The sequence below is a fragment of the Argopecten irradians genome, chromosome 2 (genome assembly GCF_041381155.1).
Source record: "Argopecten irradians isolate NY chromosome 2, Ai_NY, whole genome shotgun sequence".
In the NCBI taxonomy this organism is placed as follows: Eukaryota; Metazoa; Mollusca; class Bivalvia; order Pectinida; family Pectinidae; genus Argopecten; species Argopecten irradians.
Genome location: NC_091135.1, coordinates 21,971,300 through 21,997,875, shown reverse-complemented (window position 1 = coordinate 21,997,875; position 26,576 = coordinate 21,971,300). Strand labels below are relative to the sequence as shown.

At 34.0% G+C, this 26,576-nt stretch overlaps 1 protein-coding gene across 1 annotated transcript; it reads right to left on the bottom strand.

Moving 5' to 3' along the window:
• Nucleotides 1–3,112: 3,112 nt before the first annotated feature.
• Nucleotides 3,113–25,594, bottom strand: LOC138314819 (amiloride-sensitive sodium channel subunit beta-like). The gene is made up of 13 exons (XM_069255380.1): nucleotides 25,448–25,594; nucleotides 23,401–23,814; nucleotides 22,412–22,650; nucleotides 21,882–21,959; nucleotides 21,153–21,244; nucleotides 19,433–19,596; nucleotides 18,950–19,060; nucleotides 18,504–18,639; nucleotides 18,105–18,180; nucleotides 13,715–13,772; nucleotides 13,173–13,258; nucleotides 12,753–12,828; nucleotides 3,113–5,843 (listed from the first exon to the last, which is right to left on the bottom strand). Exons 1-13 carry the CDS (start codon nucleotides 25,547–25,549, stop codon nucleotides 5,709–5,711), a joined length of 1,767 nt encoding a protein of 588 aa, XP_069111481.1. The 5' UTR covers nucleotides 25,550–25,594; the 3' UTR covers nucleotides 3,113–5,708.
• Nucleotides 25,595–26,576: the final 982 nt, after the last annotated feature.

Here is a 26,576-nt window from a genome sequence, read left to right as displayed (position 1 = left end):
TACTTCAGACCAACGTCTAAAATATTGTGCCCCATCACGTTTGTCTTGTAATAAGAGGAAGTCAAAAATAAACACCATCCCAAGAAGTATGGAAGAACATCGATACCAAGTAAAATAAAACCTTTCATTAGCGTGAGCATGTCGACTTTTTATCTCGATAATATTTGGCTCACTTTTCGATTTCATATATCGAGAGTTACTTCTTTTCATATGGTCCAAATACATCCTGCAGTATGATATATCGAATGATTTTTTTATTAAATCAGGTGTTATTAACTATTCGTTGTATCTTTATATTTGTTTGGATTTCTCCTATCATGATTGTGGTGTATATACTACATATCTTAGAAAATTTCTCAACTGGATGGTTTCAAAACAGGCAGGGGAGGCAATTCAAAACAGGTCGATTGACGGACATAAGCTTAACTTAATTAATGTAAACATCTATTTTCCGATACATCTAACAAATACCCAGAATACTGCGGAACGGCTATTTAGCGTCCATAACTCATCCACGATTATTTCTAAATATTTTCTCATTAAAACAAGACAAAGGTGGAAAAATTACTTAATCATATTTTTGAATGAGAAATATCTATGCAATGTGTATTTGTGATTAGTGTCGTTTAAACTTAATAACTTGAAAAAATTTAATAGAATGTACAGGAGTACCAATCTTTAATTCTATAACATATGGAAATTGATCACGGACACAACAAATGTTTTGGCTGGACCTTAGATAATCAGAAATTGATCGCCGGTATTAAAATACAATGTGGCACATCAGTACCACCCAGGTAACACGGGTTGACCTCAAGCCCCCCAAAAGTATTTTCGAGCGGGAGTTAGAAACAACAACCCAGATTTTATATTCCTTTATATTTCTAAAACAATTCTCATTACATGTACAGTGTACATATATCTCAAGAAGTGGTATTTTGAGTTTCCTTCGTCAGCGTTTGTTAGTGTCACCTTCTTAGCAAAGACAGCCTCTTCATTTCATTTATTTAATGTAGCATAGACGATCGTCATATGAACGAATCATATCTGACAAATGACAACCAAAGCTACATTGCTGTCATCGATGATATTGGCTGAGTACTAAAGAAGCTGGCAGATCTTATTTCCTTTCACTATCACTGATGATAATTTAGTGGGCTAAAGAGATGAGAAGATGACCCTTTTCTATTATCAAAAGTTCTTCCTGCAGATGTTCGTTATTGATTAATGACAATAAAAACGTATTTTATTTCCAATGTTTCCGTTCATTAATTGGATATCGTCCGAAAAAATGAGGATTTCCGTTTTCTTTCAGATTAATGGGGCGACGATATCCATTATCACATTTCTCCATTAATACCAATTATAAAAATGGCTATCATCAACAAGTATAAAAATGCTATAAGCAGGCCAGTACCGATTGATGCAAATTTGATATAGAGTATAACGGTGATATAACTTCGGCACTAGAATCTTTATGAAGGTCATTCTATTGAACAAACTCCAAAACCTGAAAGTATGTGCCCGCCCAATATAAATGTAACGACCCAGCAAATATCATTCTCAAAATAGGCGTATTTGGCCTTATTGACGTCTGGGTTGTATCAGTTTAACTTCCTATTAACAGACAGGGTCGTGTAGTGGCATGCAAGGTTTGTTGGTAGAGGAAAGTCGGAGAACACGGAGAAAAAACAAAGCCAAGCTGTCATTTACTGGCAACTGCCACACATGGGATTCCAACTCGTGACGCAGAGGTGGAGTTTTTGTGGTAATATGTTGAGACATCTGAACCACTCGGCCTACGCGGCTCCTGCATTGGACGTAGGTATCATATCCGAAGGGTAAAAATTCAGAAGGATTCATTTTCAATTCGTTTGACTTACCTGTACCTTGAAACATGATGAACAGCCAAATGCTTTGTATGTTAAAATCCCGCGGATATTTGAAAATTTTGTGCAAATATTTTTTTTTAAAGGGCAATATGTTTTCTCTAGCAAAATAGCCGGTCTTCACCCTTATGCATTTAATCATTAATCAGAAGTTGGAAATTACTATCGATAAATGATTCATGACGGTGATTAAAAGATCATTAAAAATGCCAATAAATGTGTCGTGACAGGTGACTAAAATAAAATTGAAAAGCACAGGTGCATGGAAGCTAAATCACGTCATTGTGCAAGATCAAAACAATTTTCTGTATGAGCTTGATGTACTTTTTAGATAACGTATGTTTAATCATATGGTATACTGGCTGCAGGTACCAGAGACGAAGTTAATTGCCAATACCCGACAACTACCTTAAATATGCAAATCAGCACTGTCACATATCAGTGTTATATTTACTTATCTTTGATCGATGTCGGTTCATTAAGTAAAGCTTACATAGAACTCAATATGTTAGCATGCGGGTTAATTTCCCATTGGTGTCAAGTTGGAAACCTTTGTCGATTGTGTTGGCGATATGCACTTTTATTAATTTGATGTAGTGAAATACTACATCAGGGTACGCCTGATTGACCGAGACAAGGGCCACGTATGCAGGATGCTATAAAGTTAACGTTATAGAAGAAATGCCTTCTCTAGCAGCCATCAAAAACACAATAATCATTACTAAGATACGTTCTACAATACGAGATTATCTAGTATACGTTTCAGACTAATTCACCAATTAACCATCAGTCGATGGTATATGTATGTGATGTAATATTTCTTCTTACGATTAAAATGTTTATGTTTTACGATGACATACATGAGAGTCGTCTTCAGAATCTACTGTTATCTTAATTAGTGACAATGGTTAAGTCGAACACAAAAGATGTCTAACTGTGTAATTAAAAATAGGAAATTTCTATTTCATCCGGAGATGAAGAAATCAAACTGGAGAAATATATAGTGTTGAGTTTAATTACTTTCAGTTTCATGGCGTACCATTGTCTTTAAAGTCCAAATCTCTGAGAAGATGACAATGCCATGTATTAAAGATATCATAGAACATAAACAATGTTAATTTAACTATATTGTTCAAAAGTTGAGACTTACGTCATGCTACTACTAAATTTACTCTACTACATAAACCCCTTAAATTAATATGACATAACAATCCAAAGTGCTTCCAGTTATTATTTTATTAGTTAAAACTAAATTGAATGTAATATCTCTTATTAATCTTGACACTTTTCTGAAGTTTTCTTAATCTTAATCACACTCAAAACAATTATAACAGATGTAACACTAACAGTGGTGAGATGGCGTATTATCTTTCGAGTATGATTATGTAATGGATAATTTCCGAAAACCTATCCATTATTAGAGATAATGGATAGTACCGAGCCCGCAGTTTATCCTACTTAAAACCCATCATACCACTACCCACTACCTTGCGTACCCTATTAAAGAAATGGGACATCAGGTATTGCACAGGTGTTCACTCACCTGTGACAAATAATGGACTATTTATTCGCACAAGGACATGTGCATTGTCTAACTTTGCATCAAATACATCCAAGCAAGGTGAGTTTTCCGTACAATTTTAACATAACTGTTGGGTTTTTTTAATCATCGATCATGCGCATGTTATATATATGATAAAATAACAATATATGATTGATATATTAGCATTACACTGGTATACTGTGAAACCTGTCTAATCCGACACCACATGAGAGCAACTTGTTTGGTCAGATTATTCAGGGTGTAGGAAAGTGAGGTATTGTTGTATACTATTGTTGAACAAGCGGGATTACGGAACAGTTACAGATAGGATGTAGGGAAACCAGGTGTCAGATTAGACAGGTTTCACTATATTATGAGTATTATTGTTATGTTTAACCACAATCTTCAGATTATATGTTATAAGGGTTGTGAGATATCTGAGCTAAAAGCCTTCATATTATCCCACCTCAGCCAAGAATCTAGAGCTCCTATTCCTCGTCAATTACAAGGTTTTTTTTAGACTTGATATGTTTCCGTATCAGATCAATTTTAAACTATGTAATAAATGATAAAGCAAGACTCTTTTTTTAAACTTTCAGAACAGTAACAGCTAGGAAGGGAAGTAATAATTTCGATGGAGCAGTGAATATAAATGTAAATTTTTGGTTGCTCCAATAAACTTGTTTGGTTTTCCTTACAGCAGCGTTGTTTTCCTTTGTTCAAAATAGACTGTCCATTATTCCCTCCAACTGTCTATTATTTTGGGGAATAATGGACAGTGGCCCTATAATAATGGACAGCGAGTTACATAATGGACTCCTATGTGTCCATTATTTAATATAATGGTCATATACAACAAATGTAACTTTACTAGCTTGTTTTTAAAACATACGGCTGTGGATAGGAAGGATATGAATATTCTAAAAATAACAACTTTTTACTAAAATCATTGTAATATTGTTGGCGCCATAACGTCACGAGAATATATTACATAAATGGCAATGTAATACAGCCATTTCTTTCATACCTACGGGTGTAATACTGGCTGGTCTAGGGCAATACACTCATACCGCCTGAGGCTGTATTGCATGGCTACCCATGCAATAAAGCCTCATGACGTCACGGCGTCAACAAAATTTCTATTTCCTCGGTAAAATTTTAACATTTTTTTTCACAAACTTGACTGGTTTTACTATAAAAGATGCAAACAACAGAATTTTTGTTGAAAATATCACGTAATTTTTCATGTGTGAAAAATTGACTTTCAGCCGTGGATTTCTTCAAAATGGCGGGATATTATAGTTGTAAAATTGCCATAAAAAGTCGAGGTATGAAAGAAAAATACTCTTTCGTAAATGGATATGAAGGATAGGGATATACTACCCTCAGCATCACAAAATGTTGCAAAACCCTCGACAAGCCTCGGGTTTTACTACATTTTGTGACCCTCGGGTGGAATATCCCTATCCTTCATATCCACATACGAAAGAGTCTTATAATACAACATGAGTGTATTGAATTTGATAAACCAGTATTTACCGATGGTATGAGAGCAGGTATTTTAAATCAAACATCCACATATTTAATATGGCGAGATTTACAAAGTTATTGCACATTGCACATCTAATACATCTGGCTTGTAAATAATGTATTTATATAATAAATTGTCTTTTAAGTACGGCATTATGAAACATGCATCTATGGTAAAATCATTCGCATTCTCATATGTTTCAATGAATAGAACATCTAAATTGTATGTGTTAAATACAATGAACGTGTAGATACATAATACATACCCATTTGTTGTTTAATTTTATTTCTAATCTGTTGGATGTCTGCATTACACCAGATATGAATGAGATTTTTTTTCAAGTTATGCTTATACATAATATTTACAGTTTGCAATAGAGATTGCCATTACGCTAATGATAATCATGATCAGCATTTTTGGTGAATAATCTAAAATATATTATAATATGAAATAGAAAAAAGTTAAATTAAAGCATTGTAAGAATGTATTAACGGGCGCACTTCCATTTATCTGCCATTCTTATTACATTTATATCTCCAAACATTGCAATCTTTTAATTGGCTGGGACAAGTAAATCATTATTTGGAAAATCAAGCTACCGGGAATGGGACGTAAACTAATTTATGATTGACATGATTGTCATATAAAATATACTTTCCATTTATATTTCGGTCTTTCTTTTACACAATTGCGCATTCCCCAAAAAGTCTTCTATTGTTTCACTTCAGCAATCATCCATCAGTCATTAATGGTTACGTCTTTTCTTTATAAAGAAGTAGATGAGTTCGATGAGAAGTTCGATGATTTCTCCTAGACTAAGAACGGACGCCCCAAGGAACAGGCCGAGTGACCCTCCAACGTCGGACAGTAAGTTCATCAGCTACAACAGTATATGCTAGAATATAATCTTAGCGTTTTCTATACACATTTTCACTCGAAAATGGCTCATCATCTATAAAGCATGACAAGATCATACATATACAATGTTCATCAGCAAGAGTATTATATTCTGAGACATCGATTGGCACATATATATATATTTATATATTTTTTTGCTATAGCTAATTTGAAGATAAAAAAACCGGACCGATATCCTGTGTTGCACTCTACGATGGTCTGTGGATGACAATGATACTCAAGTCTTAAATGTACAACTTACTAAACAGTAATAACGGTTCTATCATTGAGTGCTGGAAATTAAGTGTTATTGTGGGTTTCTATTTGAAACTTCAAAATACTAATATTACAAAATAATAGATAGTTTTATGAAGAAATCTCTTGATTTTTATAAAAAGACATAAGTAAACCAAGTTTAGTGATATTTTCGGAAGTCAGATGGCCTATAGTAAAGATAATAAGAACTTTAGCTGTTATTATGTTAGTATTAGCTATAAGTGTAATAATTTCGTTTGCTGAATATTATCAGTTACAAAAGTAAATGAAATGTAATATGGAATCCTTTATTAAAGATGCTCCACCGCCGACAGACCAAAAATGATACTCATCTTTTGAACAACAATTGGTGTTTAATCGTGTATATATATATGTTTAATTAAAACAAAAAATAATATAAAATAATTTATTTTGCCTTTGGTGCATGCGCAGTCAGAACTTCGGAATTTTGTCGGGATACAATTAATTATTTCTAATACTTTTATCTTGAAGTAAAATTAGAAGGTCAAACTTTTGAATGGTGGTAATTGTGAAAAGTACATAACTTTTGTAACTGAAGATATAAATACCAAATCGTCTGATCTTGTTTTTGACAGTGAAAAATACCATTTATCAGCGGTGGAGCATCTTTAACTTGTACCTTTAATTGTTTAATATTTTGTTGCTTAAATTACTGTATATACAGTTTTTGTTTAAGAGTAGTTTTATCGCTACCTGCTATTTTGTATGCTTGTAGAAATGAGGTATTTCTTTTGTATGTTCCCTTTGTATTGGGAGCGATTCCTAAAAGAGTCACAGTACTATAAATATAACCCATAATTTGGCTATGCGGTTGTAGTTATCCTGTCTTAACCAGACACCTGCTGAAATCACATTACTACATTCACCTTTAGTGACCTTTTCTGATGTCTTGCGTTGCAACCTCAATAATGACGTTTGGTTTTAACATTATGTTGACCTATTCAGACCGTGAGTCACTTTTCATTGAAGAATAAACGCCAAATACAGGCACCCATTTGAGTTCTGTTCGCTGATAATAAGGTTATGCATAGTTCTCTACAGCTTGACCAGAATGAAAAGAACTGGCATTGCGATCATTACATATTGAATACTCTCATTGGACTGTCTTTGTCTTAGTGTGTAAGAGACACTTGGGACTAGTCAATGGAATCAGTTAACAATTCAGGAACTATTTCAGAAGGACCAGACTCCCGGAAACACATTTAAACCACACTGCTGCGGCATAACGGAACCAAATTAGCTTATCCAACATAAACAACAAATAAGTAATAAAGTGTTCATTTTTAACTATATTCAATACAATACAGGAAAACTGTCCGTCGGATGGTTTGCTGTATAGAAGATGATCGATGATACTCCAATATTACCCTGAGATTACCTCCGAAATACCTAAATTAAATATTGAATGGAAATCTCGATGAGACACAATCCCGAAAATAAGACAATGTGATATGACAATTAATGATTTACAGGAAGACATCAATGTGTCCTTTCAAAATATTGGTTCTTATATAAAGCTGCCATTGTTTGATTATGAATGTAAAATCAACATCATTGTTGTGAGAGCTTCATCCATTAGTATCAGAATACAGTCAAACTAGAAAATTAAATATTATGACAGAACATTTAACATTAATTATCTAAACATATTGTAGTAAGTATAACCCAAATATGCATGAGAAATTAATTTAGACACTTCACAAGGAAATGACATGAAAGTTACAAATGGAGGTGTCAACTTACAGTAGGAAATCAACGGTATTGGACGTTTCACTTACAAATATTTCATATATATACAGTGGTACTTTTTTTCCAAAAATCAATAACAAATAAGAATCACAAAACAACCATTTGTATTAGTTCCGTTTTTGGGCAAGAATTACTGATAATGAGCTTTTCTCGTAATGAGGTAAAAACGGTATAAAGCTAGTATATTAATGATCCGAAATAAAAGGCCAAAATAAATTCAAAGTAAAATTAAAATCATATCTATGGAATATATATTCAGCCACTATAGGGCCTTCTTCAGTCCGAAATCAGCTTTTCTCGGACACTGGTATTCTCTGCCTATAAGTGTCACCGCCATGACGGAAAAATGTGCCCTAAATTTTTCGCGGTCATATGACCAAATTAACATTTTCTGTCTTCTTCCGAGAAGAGTTCTTTGTATCTCGGATTCGGCGTATAGAGACAAAGACTTATAAGCGCGCATCTACATAGGATTAGTGAATTACTATTATTCATAAAGGGACGTATCCCCTGCGAGATGGTATTCATGGCATCATGAATATTCATGAATGGTTCATGAACTTTCGAGAATATTAGCAGATTGTGGTTCATGAAAAAAAATCCTCAATATTCATCAAATGACTCTCATGAACTCTTCAAGAAGTTTTATGAATCCATGAAACATTCATGATTGTTCATGATCAATGTGTCAAGAATTATCCATGAAGTTTTATGCATGACCGACACTCATCAAAATTCTTCAAAATGAATAAAAATATTTCATTCGAATTTCGTTTTAAGAATTTTAATGAATATCAGTTTTAAGAATTTTAATGAATATAAGTTTTATGAATGTTCATCTACGTCTCGCAGGGGATATATACAATTATCGCCATAATTTCAGTTGCGAGTAAATTATATAGAGTATCAAATTTATCTTCTCCATCTAAAATATGAATTATATCATATATTAGCGATCAAATTCATGTACATACGTTAATGGACCTGGTTACGAATTTTTCTCGTCGTTCAGCATCGGATTTGGACAGGGAACTAGTTAAGTCATGACTTTCTGAGGTTGTGTATACTGTAAGAACTTCTTTATGTTAACAAGTGTACAGAACACTGGAATTAACATACAATGTATATTGTATGAACAAAACCAATTATGATTGTGTTTATCATTTACTTGACTTCATCTATATCCCAATGTTAAACAGCACTTGGTGTGGAGATTGGCTTTGGGGTCGTAGGGTTCTATTTGTTTTTCTAAAATCTTTAACTTTAGTCATAGATTTGCTAATATTTACTGTACATAATCTTAACTTTTTTTGATAATCAGTGTCATTTATGTGTGATTGCAACTTTCATCGGTGAAACGTTGCTGGTAAACACGTGGTTATCATATAATAACCATATAATGACAAAATTGAAGCTATTCTGAAAATAGTTCACGTAATTGTGCATAGTGTCGTCATTTTCATATATCTTGTGTATTCGAGTAATCGGCAGTTTTCAACATTTGATATTAAAACTTTATTTATGATAAGAAATGATGGTGTGCCAGCACGTTGAATCATCTCGATCACCTGTGCTATAACATTTTATATTGGTATATCAAATTATAACACCTTACCGAACCACGGTATTGTAGCTGTGATTCAATACATTTACTGCATACGTGTCCTATTTTATCCCGAGTGTTCTGCGTTTTTCTAAAGATATGGTCACACAGATCGATATGTTAATCCCCCTTGGACGTTACAATTCTTGCCTATATTGTATCACTGCTGCTTGATTCTATTTGTTTGAGTCGTCTGTAAACGCCGTATTGCCAAAAGAGGCGCCATTCTTCCACGCGATTTCCAAGGTATGTCAATACGTAGAGTTTAATTGTCCTTAACGACACTAAAACGATCCAATCATCGTAAGGCACCGTCTTAATGGAAGCAAACAGTCAACAAGTTTATAAAATCATATATATTAAAGCTATTTTTATCATCTTTACGATTTTATCTAAACACTTAACGTACAGACGACAAACGGTGTTCCCGTTTGCCATTATGCAATGACACACGTCGAGTAAGTACGCCAGTAAGTAAGAAGTGATACAAAGAACTCTTCAGAATGGAAAGACATTCTGTAATTATATATACAGAATGTGTATTTTGCACGATGTACATCTCCCCCTCATTCCTTCATACATCACAAAGGAAACGTTACATAGCGGGACAAAAATCGTCCACGGCTACTGTTATTGTTCCCGATAGTGCCCAAAACAGAGAGTAAGTATATTTTTTAAATATGGCAGAGGTTTTTGTAGTAATTGTTATCTAAACGGAGTACATCCAAACCATTGATTAAAGTCTGTTTCTGAACATAGCGACCAATACGGTACACTGGCAGTCATTAGCGAACACAATACTGTTACAAAATGTTGCCTTGTTCAAATATAGCACACCGACTGTACTGTAAATTGTCGGAGAAAATAATTAAATCAGTTCAGGGGGAGTGTGAATCACGATTGGGCGATGTGAGCATTTTAACGGCGCCTTAATTAAAGAAAACGGATTGCAATTCTCAAGGTGTCGCTATTACGTGCAAGAAATAGGGATACATGTCAATAGTGAATTGAAACTGTGTTTTATAATCTATTTCATTTACGTTGTATTTTGAAATTTAATCAAGCTAACTTTAATTTTAGATTATAGCAATGTTTTGCAACGGAATATAGGTTTTAGTACTACGCGTGAGTCTGTAATATATTGCTGCGTAAGGGTTGGCAATTTTAGCCTGTATCTCTATTGGAATACACATTGTGTTTTGATAAAGAAAGTCCAATCCATCTTTACATATGTGTAGATACATGAATATACATGTTATATATCAATGAACTCAAACTGTTCTGTATTATGATATATTATAATATTAAAAATTTAACAACGTCATTTAACTTTTTTGTGAATATAGGCTATTTTTTATTTTGATGAATCTGCAAGAATGATTCTTTTTTATCTATTATATAACGGTTTTGGTGACACATATGACTTTGAGGTTAATTTCAGGTTTTGCCATGAATGACAATTTTTACGCCTTTCAGATACATTTGACCTGAAATCGTTCACCCTAATTGTCATGACTTTACCTCAATTTACCTGAAGACATTATACCTGTGTATGTGTATAATACTGTCGTAAGCGTTTTATTCTACACAGTTTAAGGAACGCATTTTATAAAATCCAGTACCAAAGTATTTAGGTCATACCAGAGCTATACAGTGTTCATGCCAAGTCGGACTAGACGCTAGATGTGCTGGGTACTCGACCTGTCAGTGAAATAGCATAAAAAACACCATTAGGTTGGTCCCTTTCCAGTCATAACGACCGTTGAGTATTCTGGTGGTGTTGATTTGACGTCAACCTATACGCAACGGATGTTTTCCTGATGTGAGAGAACTGGCATGGTTATTCGTATGGGTGTGGTGCTCAATTGGCATCGCAAAACTCATAATTTACATACAGACATTTATTTTGTATTTTGATATGGGGGAAATGAGAAAAAATTCACCTATGGGGAGATGTTGAATTCTCCTTTTAATTGGTAGAATAAAATCATAAAACAATATATTGCTGGAGATGTACAAATATATGTAGAACTGCATATTACTGTTCGTGTACTGAATATATAATATTTTTATAATCGAGGCAAACAATAGTGAAACTGAAACTTCACACTAGGACATTTGGGTCGTTTTCGAACAAACTGAGTAAACTTGACACGTAACCATTCATGAGGCCAACGGCAACGGAAAAAAAGAAGGGCGTTATGTAATTAAGATGTACTTCATAGACAGGCACGTTCATACATTTTATGGGTTTGTCCATAAAACGTCCAATACCCAGAGCCTAAGTCATATAAAACGTCCAGACGTCGCAAAGTAGCTGTTAGACATCTTACTGTCTCTCCTGATATTACTTCAGCATAAAGTTGTTTTTTAAACTCTTGTAATGGCGGTTTGTATCTAATAAAAATGGCCCTTGAGTCGCAAAGCGCGGCGCTGTAAACACCTCCTCATAAACTGTAGTGGTATAATGTCTACATTTAGTGTTTTATTTCACCTTAGAGCCAAGGTTATACGCAGGGGAGAGTCACAGCGAAACTGGGGTTGTTTCAGGCTTATATGCCATGCGGTACGCATTGGCGTAAAATTTGAATATGGTGAAACATGCTCTTGGAATGATAATTCGAATTGCCAGATTATTAAAGATGCTCCACCGACGACAAAACATATGCGATATTCATCATTTGAATAATAATTAGTGTTTACTCAGATAAATGTATGTCGAATTAAGAAAAAAAATATATATATGATAATTTAGTTTGCTTTTGTGGATGCACAAACAGACATTCCTTCAATATCAGACATAGAGCCATGAACTTTTTTTCGGGATACAATTAAATATTTGTTATTGTTTTATCTTGAAGTGAAATAAAAAAAGAAGCTCAACTTTTTCAACAATGGTAATGGTGAAAATTAAGTAACGGTATGATAATTTGCCTGTTCCTATTTTTATAAAGGAAAAATACCATTCCTCAGCGGTGTAGCAATCCTATGCGAGAAAGTTTCGTAACATTAACATTTGTTTCCTATACATAATTAAAGCTCTGAATATCTGAATATATGTCTTTGATATTCATGCTATTTCGTAGGTGTCTTTCAAATCTTCCATATTGGCAATAAGGTTGTTATTAGAAAACAAACAATGTAACAAAAAGGAGAAACAGTGATACTCCACAACAAAAAAAGACGGAAATTATAAAGGAAATTCATATACATTTGTCAGCATAAACCAAAATAAAAGTTTACCTCATATTCGGGTTCTTCTGACAAAAATTCAAAATTCAAGTCTTCATAATATATATTGATCCTCAGGAAGTTCATTCTACAAACAAATGAAAGCTAATCCTGACAAATTATAATAGGTTTAAGTTCATTAAATTCATCTCATCAACATCGATCACGGTTTCAACGCCACTGTAAGCGTTCGAATCAAATCTCTTAAAACTTAACAGGTATGACTATGTTCGTATTGTTCTTAAATATACCTCTTAACCTACTGTCACTCAACAACATTTCATTTTTTCATGCGTGTGTTTTAATTTCAGTGTCATGCGCTGGTTACAAAAAAAAATATAATTGACTTTATATACCTAACTAATTCATGGCTATTGAGAGTATACTTTTTCATGGAAATAACACAAATTAGAATTAATTCTCTTTTCTTGCCTCAACTGTGGTCTTGAGAACCTGTAAAGCGGACAGGGTTTGACGGTCTGGTCATATCTGCTACATGCTTGTTCCAGCAACCCCTCCTGAAATGGGAAGATTTTCATAGGAGATTAACAAATTGCAATGAAATATGCTGAATACCACACCATTAATGGATGTGTTGTTCTTACAATTTAACCTTGATTAACAACATATTCATTCTGTTGGTCCTGTCGCAAAGTAAGGATTCTCATTTTTTCAATATTTGAGCGGATATTTTTTTTCTTTTTTATTTACACTACTTCACAAGCAAGTAATCAATATATCTTAGTCAAACTTCCGATTTAACAATATACAAGACTAACAATGGTATTCCATTACATTATTGAAAGTATGTAGGCGTATAAAGCATGAGAAAGCATTTACTACTATTCCGATATCCCCTATGGTGGCCAACATATGCCGAAACAGCATGAGTAATATAAATGCAAATATAGTATTACTATGAACAGTACACGAGGGAGCAGAAGTGACAGACAGTAATTATTGGTTGAACTTACCAAATATTCATCGCTTGGCCAGAGACGTCCAGAAAAGAACCGGGAATAGACTGTCTCACTGTCATAGGAAACGTAACGATGATATAGAATAAGAATACGTTATTCCCCACCATATAGTAAATATGAAAGTGTGAAGTTGTTCAAAGTTGTAAAATATCTCGCTTTTGTTCAATCTGTCCTGAACATTGCATTATCTTTATTGAAGTAAAAAATGGTTATCTTTTATTGCATAGCGTCAGCATTTAAGCACGATCCTATTTATAATACAATCTACTTGCGCTTCACTTTTGACGCAGTGTAGTAGGCCAAAGAGTATCAATTTAAATACCAATGATATAGAGTTTTCACACCGAGTGGTTGTCGGATATGGAATTTATTTCAAATGAGTGAGTTATTTTTTTAAAGTTACAAACGACATTAGCTTTAGCAAGTGTCTTTAGTAACGTTTAAAATTAACTTACTTAGACAGTCGCAGCATTTAATTAAACTCCATAAATACACTTTTTGTAATTCTCCATAAATTGTGTTTGTAAGGAATATATATTGTATGAACACATGCGTCATGTACTAGTTATTGTGCTAATCAAAGGCTCGCAAGTTGAATGAATCAATGAATTCAATATCAAAATGTTCTTGTGTGAGGTTTCCGTGTAAAAACAGTTAACTGTTCGTTGTGTAGGAATTGTCTCCGGTTCCGCGATGTTTTTTTTATTTTTTTTTTATTTTTCTTTTGTATCTTTATTTATCTTTTTACCAAGAATTAACATATTACAGCTCCACACACGGACCACGATCATTTTACACACGAAATCCTCCAAACCACCAAAGAAAACATTTCATGTTACACAGTATATTGATTGCCTACGAAATGTAAAATATACTACATGCTGTAAAGATATTGCTTTTACGATTCGACTGAACACCTGCACGATACATTTCTTTTATTTAAAGAATTACCCTCTGGCGATCAATTTCTAGTAAAACCGATCTTTTAAAATGTCTATGAAGTTCCATGCCGATTCCATGAAATGTCCCCTGATTAGAATTTACAGCGAGTTAGACTATAACCACCAGAACGTACGGTTGTGTAAGTATTTAACTTTGAATACGTGTTGCTGATTTGATATATCTACTCTTTCATGCTCCAGGTAAAATACTTTTATGGACCAATATCCTACCTTTAGAATGGAGGGTTAATCCTCCTGTTCAGTCTTAAGAAGGTGTTAAAGAAAGACGGATAATTCCTTTGCCCATATTGTGTACACTGAGAGGTGTTCTTATTGGTGGCTTTGGCAGTATGTTTTTAAGAACTAAATAAACAGTAGATTTTACCAACTTGTCATTAAAGCACTGTACAAAGGATGAAATGATATGACAACGATATCCAAAATGTCACAACTTCGGCAGCGGGCCTGTTCATATGTCTATGCGGTTATTACTTATTGTTTCGAATCCATGCAATTGTCTCCGTTCACCACATGTGAGCAATATTTATGTGAGGTTTAAATGTAACAAATACTAAAGAATCAGTAACTGGTGTGCTCCCCTGGAAAGGTAGAACCAAATGCATCAACCTTAGCTGACTGTTGGCATGGTGTGGTTATTCTAAGCTTAGGATACAGTGACAAAAGAGAAATCATTCCCTGCGCTAAATGATCTGGTTTACTTGGCATTTAGCTTGAAAAATGAAACTCGGGTAATGACTTGTGTTTTATTTCCCTTTCATCTCTCATGGCCACACGAGAATGCCGTCATTAAAAACCCACAACAATGAAAGACGGTAACCATAAGGTGGCATATATCCTATGAGATTAATAACAACTAATAACTAACAACTGAAACAGTGCAAATCGCACTTGGATGTTTTTATTCACATACACAGTAAATAAAGAATTGAGTCCGTATTCCTCAAAATCAACATTACAACCCCGATAAAATTGTATTATACTTACATTATTCGATTTGGTTGTGTGATTTGGTAAATTAAATAAGAATGATAAAACAATGTATCCTGTCGAAATAATATGTATTATCAGGTCTATAGAGACGCTACGGGCATATGTGTTATTTATTACATAACTATTAAAACCTAGATTGAATCCTAGATCAATGAGTTTTCTTCTCGACAGAAATGCGGCGTTTACCTATGGGAATGCGCGCGAGAAAATGAGATTAGGAAAAATTATTGTCTGTCACCGCTGAATGTAATCAACACCTGCCCAACGGAGACAGTTCTCATTCATATCCAAGTATGTAAGGGAAAAAATGAAATGTTAGACGAAGTCACCGATTTACTGGCGTTTATCAATTTATAGTATCGCCTGTTTATTTCTCTTGTGTGTCTATTTCCATATATCGTCATTTTTCTATTCAGCAGAAAGCCAGAAAGCCGTTCAAAATGCAGACGAAAACACATTAAATAGTGCATTTTAGTACTACCACAGAGAATTAACAACAAATATTTTAAAGGTTTCTGTCTATGTTAAGTACAACGTTCACATGGAGACAATTAATCATCAATAGAAGTAATTAATAAGATATAAAACTACATATTCTTGGACTAGTTGTAATGAACATTCGTGCATCATGCAACCACCAGAGCTACATGAAGGATGAACATTATTGTAGTTCGATTCCACAGTCGACGGTGAAAAGGTCATGGACACCATACCGGTCACATACAAATGGACTAGGTTTTCCCTGTTTATTCCGCGGTTTTTTTTTCTCGATTAAATCCGAGAGATTGGTTAATCCATTTATTTAATTTGACAAAGTTCAAGAAGTAGTTAGAGTGTCTGATATTCTACCACTGGTTGACCATGCATATATGTATCTCGGAAGCCATGTGTTTAAGAAATTTGACATCATTTGACCTTTACCTCTTGTGATTGACATTTTCAGCAGTTCAGTTGTCTGACATTGCACGGATAATGTTCCATATCCACATCGAGATTGTGTAGGTGCCTTACCTTCACCTTTACACCTCCGGTCAAAAGGTCAAAACACACTAAAGGTCAGGTACTATCTGTAAAATTTCACCTTATTTCATTTTGTCAGATTATAAAATTTATTTGCCAAACGCTCCATATCGCACTAACTTAAAACACAAGTAAATGATTTTAGCTCAGTTTTCATAATTAGAAACTATTCTCCAGCAATTAAAAGTGAATATTTAAGTGGGCGACCTGCAATTACACGTCCTCCTGAAATGTTATTGTACGACAATGTGACGTTTCCTGTCGTCGATGGAATTAAAGAATTAGTTAATAGAAGGTAATTGCACTATTCAAACAATCTATAATTGAAATTGAATTGTGAAATTGACTGTTTCTAATTATAGATACGGGTAAATACGTAAACATGTAGTTACTCGTTTTCTTGATATCATGTTGTATCAACATTCTAAGTACTAATTGTCAATATAAAGAAAGGAGGCTCAAATGTTAATACAGTACAGTTGGATTTCAATTCCATTTGTCCTGATAAATATAACTTATAATGCACTGTGATTTAGCATGTATTTGGATAAGAAGAGTAAATCTCGAATTTTGATCCGTGCCTTAATTTATCAAAATCAAGAATCAGCCATGGATTTTACAACGCCCATTATAAAACTGTTGATTACTCGTAAATTGTATGTCGTTGAGTAATGTGTTGTATATGGTCTTCTTTCCTCGGAGAATTTTAAACACCCGAAACCTACAATCCCTACCACTCAAGTTTCAATGCAGGAAATTGCTAGAAAACCCCTGACAACAGCAATATCTAGTAGATTAGATTATATACACCTAGAATGCTGTGACGACAACTCACTGCTTTTTTGCAAATTGAACAAATTTTAGCTTAATTGCAATTCTGTTTTTCCCAAGAACCCCAGATTAAGTCATTGGCATAATCTGATAGTACCTGTGATTATCTAATTATACAGAGCATTTGTGTGAAACAATGTGCTCATTAAAAGGTCCTTTGATCTCTTCTACACAACAAGTAGGGAAATGTTAATACTTTCAGACACGAGTGCGATTTACTTATCATAATAAATAGACCAATTCTAATTTGAAGGATTGTGTGTGCTTAATTAATGATGTGATATTGAAGTAAGATAGGAAATATGATCAATAATGTCAAAAGTTAATATCCCATTGAAAAACAGTCAATATCCCATTGTCAAAGCAGGACAAATATTAATGATTCAAAATATATATTTCTTTTAAGCCCTGGGTTTTGATCACTTGTAAAGTCGAATCGATTTTTTTAACTCACGGCAAGAGCAGAGTTTGGTACCTTATGTAATTAGTATCTCAAGCGCTCTATCTGAAAACATGCGAATCGACGTCCTTCTTATAGGTGAAATATGATAAAATTTAAATAAATTTCAAATTATACAAACTCGCATGCGTTTGGACAGTGGCAGTCCTTCGCTCCTGTTAGGAATTCCCTGGTTACAGACGTAGCGCATCGGAAATCTGCAGAAACGAAAGATGATCAACTTAGAAAGACATTGCAAGCGAAGAGGGTCACCATGTAATCGATGTTTTCCATTCACATAATCAATATGCGAAGTATGAAAGTAAAGTCATTCATTTTTAATATTTATCATTTTTATAACGATTCTACACTACACTTTGGATATTTCCTATCATATTGACGATTAATTTTACTTACAATGCTAAACATAACTACCTAATTGATTATCAATCACTGTAAGTTATTATGAAGATAAACCGTTAGAAAATCAATATGTCAAAAAACACAACACATATCAAATCATAAAATCCCATTTACTAACCATCGACTGACTCTGCACAATGCGGCATCTGTTGAGATCGGCTGAAGAATCCTGTATATAACTCGTCGTGGATGTTACTCTCGTAGCAGTCACATTCCCGCTCTATCGCTGCCTCTTTGCAGTCCAGAACGCATGCCTTAAGCAATGTAGGTCAATGTACGAAAGTTTGTGGTATATAATAAGAATATTTGCGTGTTATTGAATAATCACTTGGTCTATCAGGACAGCTTTGTTCTTCGCTATAAAATTTACATACGCTGAAGCTCGTGTCTTTTGTAACTTTTAAAAACTCACTCATGTGTAATCAATTCCATATCCAATAATCACTCGTTGTATAACAAAGTCATATAATCATCAAAGTCATATAATCATCAGGTTTACCACGTGATATTACTTATTTTATTGAACATAGCACTGAATAAAGATGGTAGAAAAAATCATTTTACCTGGCTGCTGTAACGGATATGGTAGGATGCGTTATTGTCCATTCGCTTTCTAAAGAACTTGTGTGGGACAGCACATGTCCCATGCGGTTGTCCAAGTCGCGTAATTTTTGTCTGTAAATATTACATTTAAAGGCGCAAACGTTGTCTTTGACACATAAAAGAGAACGCTTAAAGGCATTGCATGGAGTAATGAAACTAGCGTGTACCATATTATATACATATACTGCACATGTTTTGAATTGTTTTATCTGGCACATACGGGGTGTATCAAAACAACTGTAATTTTCGCTTAATAATAAGCTCTATCGATTCGTTGAATATGTGTTGGGGAATTTTTGTGTACATAGTTTTGGCAATAAATACCATAAAAATGTTTGCGTCGAGAAAAGGAAACCCGCGGTTATTAGAAAGATTCAGCAAAGTAAATACATATGTTAACTTTAATATTTCTTCCCTATCATTGAACCATGTGCTCGTTCTTACCATTCTAATACCAATTGCCGTTTCATACGAAGGAGACAAAGTTATCCCTTCTTCTGCCGGGAGGGGCAAACTTCCGTACTGATGCATGACAAGCCGTGCCCCAAAGCCGCTGGTCAGGTGAGGAATAGCCTCGTGGGTCTCCAGGTTTAGGATTATCTGGAAACCTAGATATACAACAGAAACCATACAATCCATTTAAAAGAGCTTATTATTGTACACAATTAATGGGTGCACTGTTTGAAATGCTTAACATTTATTTTGCTGCCATGCAATGTCCTAAAGAAAATATACAGGTAGAAAAGAGACAAATGTACTGAAATAAACAAAATTTAATTAGAAAATACTTTTGACAATAAAATGTCATTTCTTTATATCATATTGCTTTATTGTCCAAATTTGTGCTTCACCTAAGAAGTGTTAATCGTCTAAACATATTATGTAGAAATATACTGTTCGGCTGTTGTGTACTTCATAGTGTTTTCCTAGTTTTCCAAGATTAGAAAAATTTAGATATCGTGACGATTTATCTATTGTCTTTCTGCTTAGCCAAATTGATTAAAATGCCCCCGAAACATTACCACAGGTCTTCACCTCAAAGTTCGAATCCCTTGGTGTTGGATATTGCCAGGTTCTGGCCATACTCGGTGGTTTTTCTACGGATACTCTTGCTTTCATCCACTTACTAAATCTGGCACTTACTAAAAATGACCGTAGACGTTAAATCATTCAAACCAACTAAAATGTCTATGTGTAAAATTGTTTTTCTTCTTTTTTTACAAAACGTAAAGCGTGATCAGAGCCACCCAGTTCTGGTCAGCGTTGTGTGTTATTACATGCCTACAAATAGGAGATATCTGCAATATAACATTAACTGTAGATTTGAAAACTCTGAACTTGTGTCTGTTATGTCGTCATATACCAGTATATTAATATTAGAATGGTATTTGAAAGGTGTATAGATCAGAATAATTAAACAGCACCGAGTTCATACTTTCGAATACAATTGCAGCACAAACATGACAAACATGAAATATTGTGTCGTTTTTTGGGTGTTTCATTCTGTCGCCTGGGTCTTTACTAAAATAACAAAAACGATTTTCCAAATAATAAAATTTTTGAAACAAAACAGTAAAATAAAACCTTAAAATCTCTTGTTTCTGTTCTTACAAAAAATATATAAGTTGGGATGTAAGTTCAAATGCGTTTTTTTTTTCAAAATGACCTCTGTGATATATTGTTGAAGTACACAACTAAATATATAAACTGTATGTCGGCATTGATGCTTTATTGTGAGTTTGTCTGGGAGGTAATCTAAAGATGGACTAGGACAAAATATAGTCTGTCTGTTCAGAATTGATGTTCCTACCTATGTCACTGACATTAGCAGAGAACTTTGCCAAAGAGTAGATTGTATAGAAATGTATTATTACTGATGCTTTACTCGTCCAATATACATATATTTCTATATAAGTAGTGGTCGCTTCACCAGTTTATTAATGTAGTTATGTACAGCCGGTTTATTGATCCATAGTAATGGTTAAATGATGTGCATTTGTACCACGATTTACCGTAATATAGTGATGTCTGTCTGTGTCAATATCTCCAATATCTCCATATATAGACATGAGCTGTTTTTCGACTTATTAATGCATTTATCGACTACTGTGGTAAACATTGCACTGCGTTTAGATATTGTTCTCTATGGAATCGCCATTCTCACCGAATTCTGGCCCGCTCCTTGTGGCGACGTAAGAGGATGACTCAAACGTGAAGCAATTCCCATATTCATTAGACACGTGTATCCGCTTTGGCCTGAACTCAAACAAAGAATACAAAATGTGTCAAAAGCAGCCGTTTTCAACTTAACCTACGACGATATAGCGATCAATCTATGTAAATTGATGTACGTGTTTCCCCACTGGGAAGAGCAAATTCATGTAAAATATCACAATGCGAGTGAACCTTTTATAACCTAAACGTTATGGTTTGGCCCCTCCAACACGCTGGTATGACAAATGCACGCGGAACCAACTGTAATCGGTTAAGCTGTAATTAAAACATGTCACATTCAGCAGGGAGTCTTAGAACAAAAATCAAAAAGCATTGTCAGCTTTGCTAGGTAAATGTTTCAGTGAATATTGTATTTAACGGCCAAACGCTTAGTCCTCCTACTTAATTGCTAGCATACAAGAAAAAAATCACCCTCTACTATAATCGTTACTAAATCAAAAAGTACATTACTTAGAAAAAATAAACATTGTTTTAGCTAACAGGATTTTTAGTTAGTTTTTCCCCATATGAAAACGACCACATTAATTTTGCAGCGAGTGACATTAATTTAAACATAAATCAGGCGTGGATGAAAAGTTGACATCCGCTTAGAGTACATGACGAGGAAAACGGTTTTGGCTTGGATCAGAATCAGTTCATTTGTCCTGTTCTTTCTCACCGCTTGCAGTTACGTCCGGCAAATGTACAGCGGAGAACCATCTTGTCGATCTCGTGGCCCATCTCTATTCGTTGTTCCCTGCGGAAACACAATGGTATTTAACCCTCTGTTGTACTCAATAATGATCTATATCATTTCAAAACCTATCGGAATACAAAACAAACGGTCATGTGAATGATCTCTATCAATGATTTGCCGTGAAATGAGTCAACCGTCATAAAAATGAAATACACTCGAAGACGCGGTAAGGTGATGTTTTTCAACATGTGATTTAAAGTACATCCCACGAAATTTGAAGAAAAAGCATCCAACAAGACATTTCTTTATACGTAAATGTCCAGAATATGCTGACCAAAATATGAGATTTTTTTTTTAAATACACCTTTTAGCGGCAGCTTTCTAATGATATGATACCTGAATATGTCAGTGATGTATACAGTTTCGCACTTTTGCTCGCATGTAAATGCATTTGATCAATTTGTTAAAAATATGATTACGTCAGAATACGATTTTTACAGTAATTTACCCACCTCGTCAAAGAATCATATTCCTGTTGTAACTTCTGGTTAAGAATGTAGAGCTCATCAAGCTCTTCAGGCATAACATTTCCGTGTAGACCTTCTAGATCATCGACGATAGCGTGTCCGATATCATCGTCACTAATATCAAACGATGCCGCATCGTACACAGTATCACTAGCATTGCGCATGCTGTCGAGTAGCTCCTGGAAGGTGTCGCGGCCACCAAATATAGCCGATGTGTTCCTGTCCTATATGAAAAAGATAACATATATTTTACTCGTGTTATATAGTTATGACATAACAACGGCATTATATTGACGAATATTACCATTATTAATTGTTATATGTAATATGGAGTAATATATAAAGTAAATTACAGTAATGCTTGTCGTAAAATAATTTTGTTTTGTATTGCACTACGGTATTGTTTGTGATTTTAACAATGCATGTACAGACCGCATCATTGATTTCACTGTGGATTATCTGCAATATTTACCTAACTTTGAATATGATTTTGATGATTCATGCATCATTGTTATCAATATGAGCTGAAACATATATAAGGATATATGTTTCTGATGTAAGCGTTGAGTGAATAGTCTGTCTCTGTACTCTTAGAATTAAAAGTCTAATTGTCTATGTGACGGCTCTGTTGTCTGTGACCAAGCTTTATTCATATCACATTCCGTAATACTCAGGGATTTAAAAGTTTCGAAAAGCATTTCATCCGGAAGCTCATTTTATCAAATACCTCACATTATGTAATTTGTAATTATTTAAATAGCAAATGTATAGTTCGCAAGTAATACGTACAAAATTGGATGGATCAACTAACCAAATAATGTCTTTACTTTTTCTATACTTATTATCTGTTACAGTATTTCTAAATTCGATACTATCAACAACGACATTTATTATCCTCCTGACCCGCACTGTGGACAAAATATGGATATTTGAAAATATATCAAATAGAAACTGTGTTGCGTGAAGTAGCTTACATCATCAAATCCGTCGATTTCCATCAGTTTTCTCATGATTCGTGTGCCTGACTCCCTAATCTGGGACATCCTAATGGGATTGGTGTTACATATCGTTATTGCCGGGAGAAGGAGGGGCCGTGACTCTATGGTGATGACCGTCTTGATTGGATAAGAGTAGTAATACGTTAAAATTCCGTAAAACTGGTACAAGAAGTAGGTCAGAAAGGTTATGATGAACAACAGCCACATCGCGCGCCGTCGCGAACTTCCACTAAGCACACGGGAAACGCCATGGACCGACGAACCTTCTCCTAAAGATGTAAAAATTGAACCAACGGTTTCCTTAGTGATTTCTTTTTTCTTTTCCTTTTTGTTGTCTGCAGGAGCTTCGTTAATGGTTCTAATAGATTTTAAAGTATCTGATATACTTCTCTGAAAGATAAATTTGGAAAATAAAGTTTTATAGATACCTTAAAAGTTTCCTATGCAATCAGGTGTACATCATTTCATCACAGAACCGTATAGAACACATTTATAGTGGTCATGAGTTTCATTTATCAACACAGAATCACCAAATGATTTACCTGCAGTATTTTCTTCCCATTAAATTTTGGAAACAAAAAGTCTGCTTTTTTGTATTTGTTTTAGTTGCAACGCTACATATTTTATCTATAAGTTCATCGTACAACTGTTATACATCTACCATCCTTTCAGATATCAGTGATGGACACATACCGCGATGCATGTGAAACTACCATGTGTATTGACAAAAAATGTTTCCAGGTGTAAGTTGACAGTAAGGTATAGAATCGTCAGATGTAATTATTTATATTCTATTTGATGTGAATACTTTCGATTAATCTACGAAAGTAGAAAAGGTATTTTTTTATTAACTTGGCCCAGTGTTAATGCACAAAATGTTGAAAATAGATTAGGTTGATAAAGTTATAACTTTTATTTGCAGGAGTAATTGATGTGGATTGTCAATTAATTCCACTGACTCATTTAATTCCATAAACCTCTACCGGTGTGTTCAGAAAATCAATGTGTTTTGTCAACATACATGCTTGTTTTACAAATATATTGTGAAATTCTCAATCTTTATATCTCAGAGGATTTGATTATACATTAACGGTGGTATTTCACTGTAAAATAATACCTTTTAACATACATGTACAAATAAACAAAATCACACCTTTTGTCCCCAAAATCGTTTTTGGAGAAAGATGTCAGATATGCATGGTTTTGTAACAATGGAAAGTGAAAGCTTTGACCAATGTAATCTGTGTATTTTTACCACTTAGTTTTACGGTATATTACATTGTATGACAGGTAAAACTAATACTTGGAAGTGCCATAAAGGTATTATATGTGCAGCTAACGTACATTGAATTAGTAATGGCCCGGATTTCATCGCCAAAACTAAATAGGCTCAAATCCGCAATGTGAAGGGTGAACACCCTCCAATCTTCAAAAAATTGGCGTGGTTAGGTTTATTTTATTGCATCATGTATTTATTTATGAATTTACTAAATTGATTTGTTTAGTTGAATCATTATAATTTACATACCGCAATATTGCATGTTTGCAAATATCAGCTCTGAAATATGAATGTGCTATGAGCAGAATTTCCTATAGTGTCTTAGAAATTTTTTGAGAAAATTTTACAATCCTTAATTATCGTGATTGTTGTTATGATAGTTTGTTTTCAAAGAGATCTTTTCGATGGGAATGCAATTTCAATTCAAGCACACAAATACCAATGTGTGCCACAGAATGCGCAATTTGGATCGCAACGTTTAAAAAAAATAAACCAAAAGGTAGAATTGTAGTGATCGTGCAATTATTGAAATACTGTATATACATGTATATGTAATATTGTATACAATATTTCAATCCTAGTATGCATTATTACTCAGAACATCATTAATTTTCGAACTAACAAAAGTAATCCCAAGTTAAAATTACCTATTTATTTATTTATTCATTTATTTATGAAGATTGAAAATATTTTAATGTTTGTGCTATACGGTCCTATATGACAAGTATACGATATTCGACCTACCTTCCTAGTCGGGCGAGGTGACACTTTAATATTGTGTATCCGCACATTTTCAGGAGAATGCAGTCTGGAAAATACGTCTGTGATACTCTTCTTTTCCTTCATCTTCGTTTGTACTGCTCTGGTCAATTCAATGTAAATGTACGCAAGTGTCTCTTTGTTCAATTTTAATATATATAATCCCGCGTGGTTCTGGTCACCTATGCATTAGGCATAATCCTCAATATCTGCGCATAAATTATTCAACTAATACTTCGATGCGCGATTTGGATCATATTGTGTTGATTTTAAATGTTCAGCTTCAGTCGAAGTGAGATCTCTTGGGACCATCGGCCTTAATGACTTTTATTATACGTGGGATATCAAAATTAATAAAAATAATGTCCTAATTAAACTTTGAGTTGATCTCAAATGTAATTATACATAGTTAATTACTTTCAACAGCAAGACATGAAGCAATGCTCAGCATCGTCAAGATTTGTGTTTGATCATAGCGCATTTCTGTCTTTAAAATAAAACAATATGTACAATTGAAAGTATAATGTTTAAAATCGTGAGGCATTTTATATAATATCGTGTATTGTTTTTCGGTATTATTTGCATTTTTAAACAGCTTTGATTCTGATATACTGTAAGAATACATCAGATGAATCCGAGCTCTCTATGTATGTGTGATCTTGTCAGCTAACAAATTGAATGTGCAAGTGAAATGATTTCGACTACCTTAACCCCTCACTCACCATAAAATCATGGGTATATTGGTATAATAACAGAAAAAGTACTTAGTCATAGGTTGATGAACACTATGCTATCTTTTTAAGTCTGTGCTAATCTATTACACTTTAAAAAATAAGGAACTGGTTGAGAAGACTAACTGACCGATTTCAAACATAGTTAGCTGTTGCTCTATCATACTGTCTAATGATACTCGCGAATGTTAATATATGAATTAAATAAAAACTCCATAAGCTACATTAAAACCAAATTATATATATCGTGAATCTGGAATTTATCAAGTCAGATTTTAAATCTGCCTGGATATTTACACATCTCATCTTAGCCGGCACGAAGCGAGTGGAATGAGATGCCCCTTAGGGCTCAATGTATATACTGCAAGATAGGATTTTAATGA

Excerpts from the sequence above, each read along its gene's own strand:
- LOC138314819 (XM_069255380.1), bottom strand. The coding sequence starts at position 25,549 with ATGAAGGAAAAGAAGAGTATCACAGACGTATTTTCCAGACTGCATTCT. Across the intron at positions 19,061-19,432 it reads CGGCAATTGGTATTAGAATG|ACAAAAATTACGCGACTTGG; the intron begins GTAAGAACGAGC and ends TAATATTTACAG. Across the intron at positions 13,773-18,104 it reads CACTGTCCAAACGCATGCGA|TGAGACAGTCTATTCCCGGT; the intron begins GTTTGTATAATT and ends TTCCTATGACAG.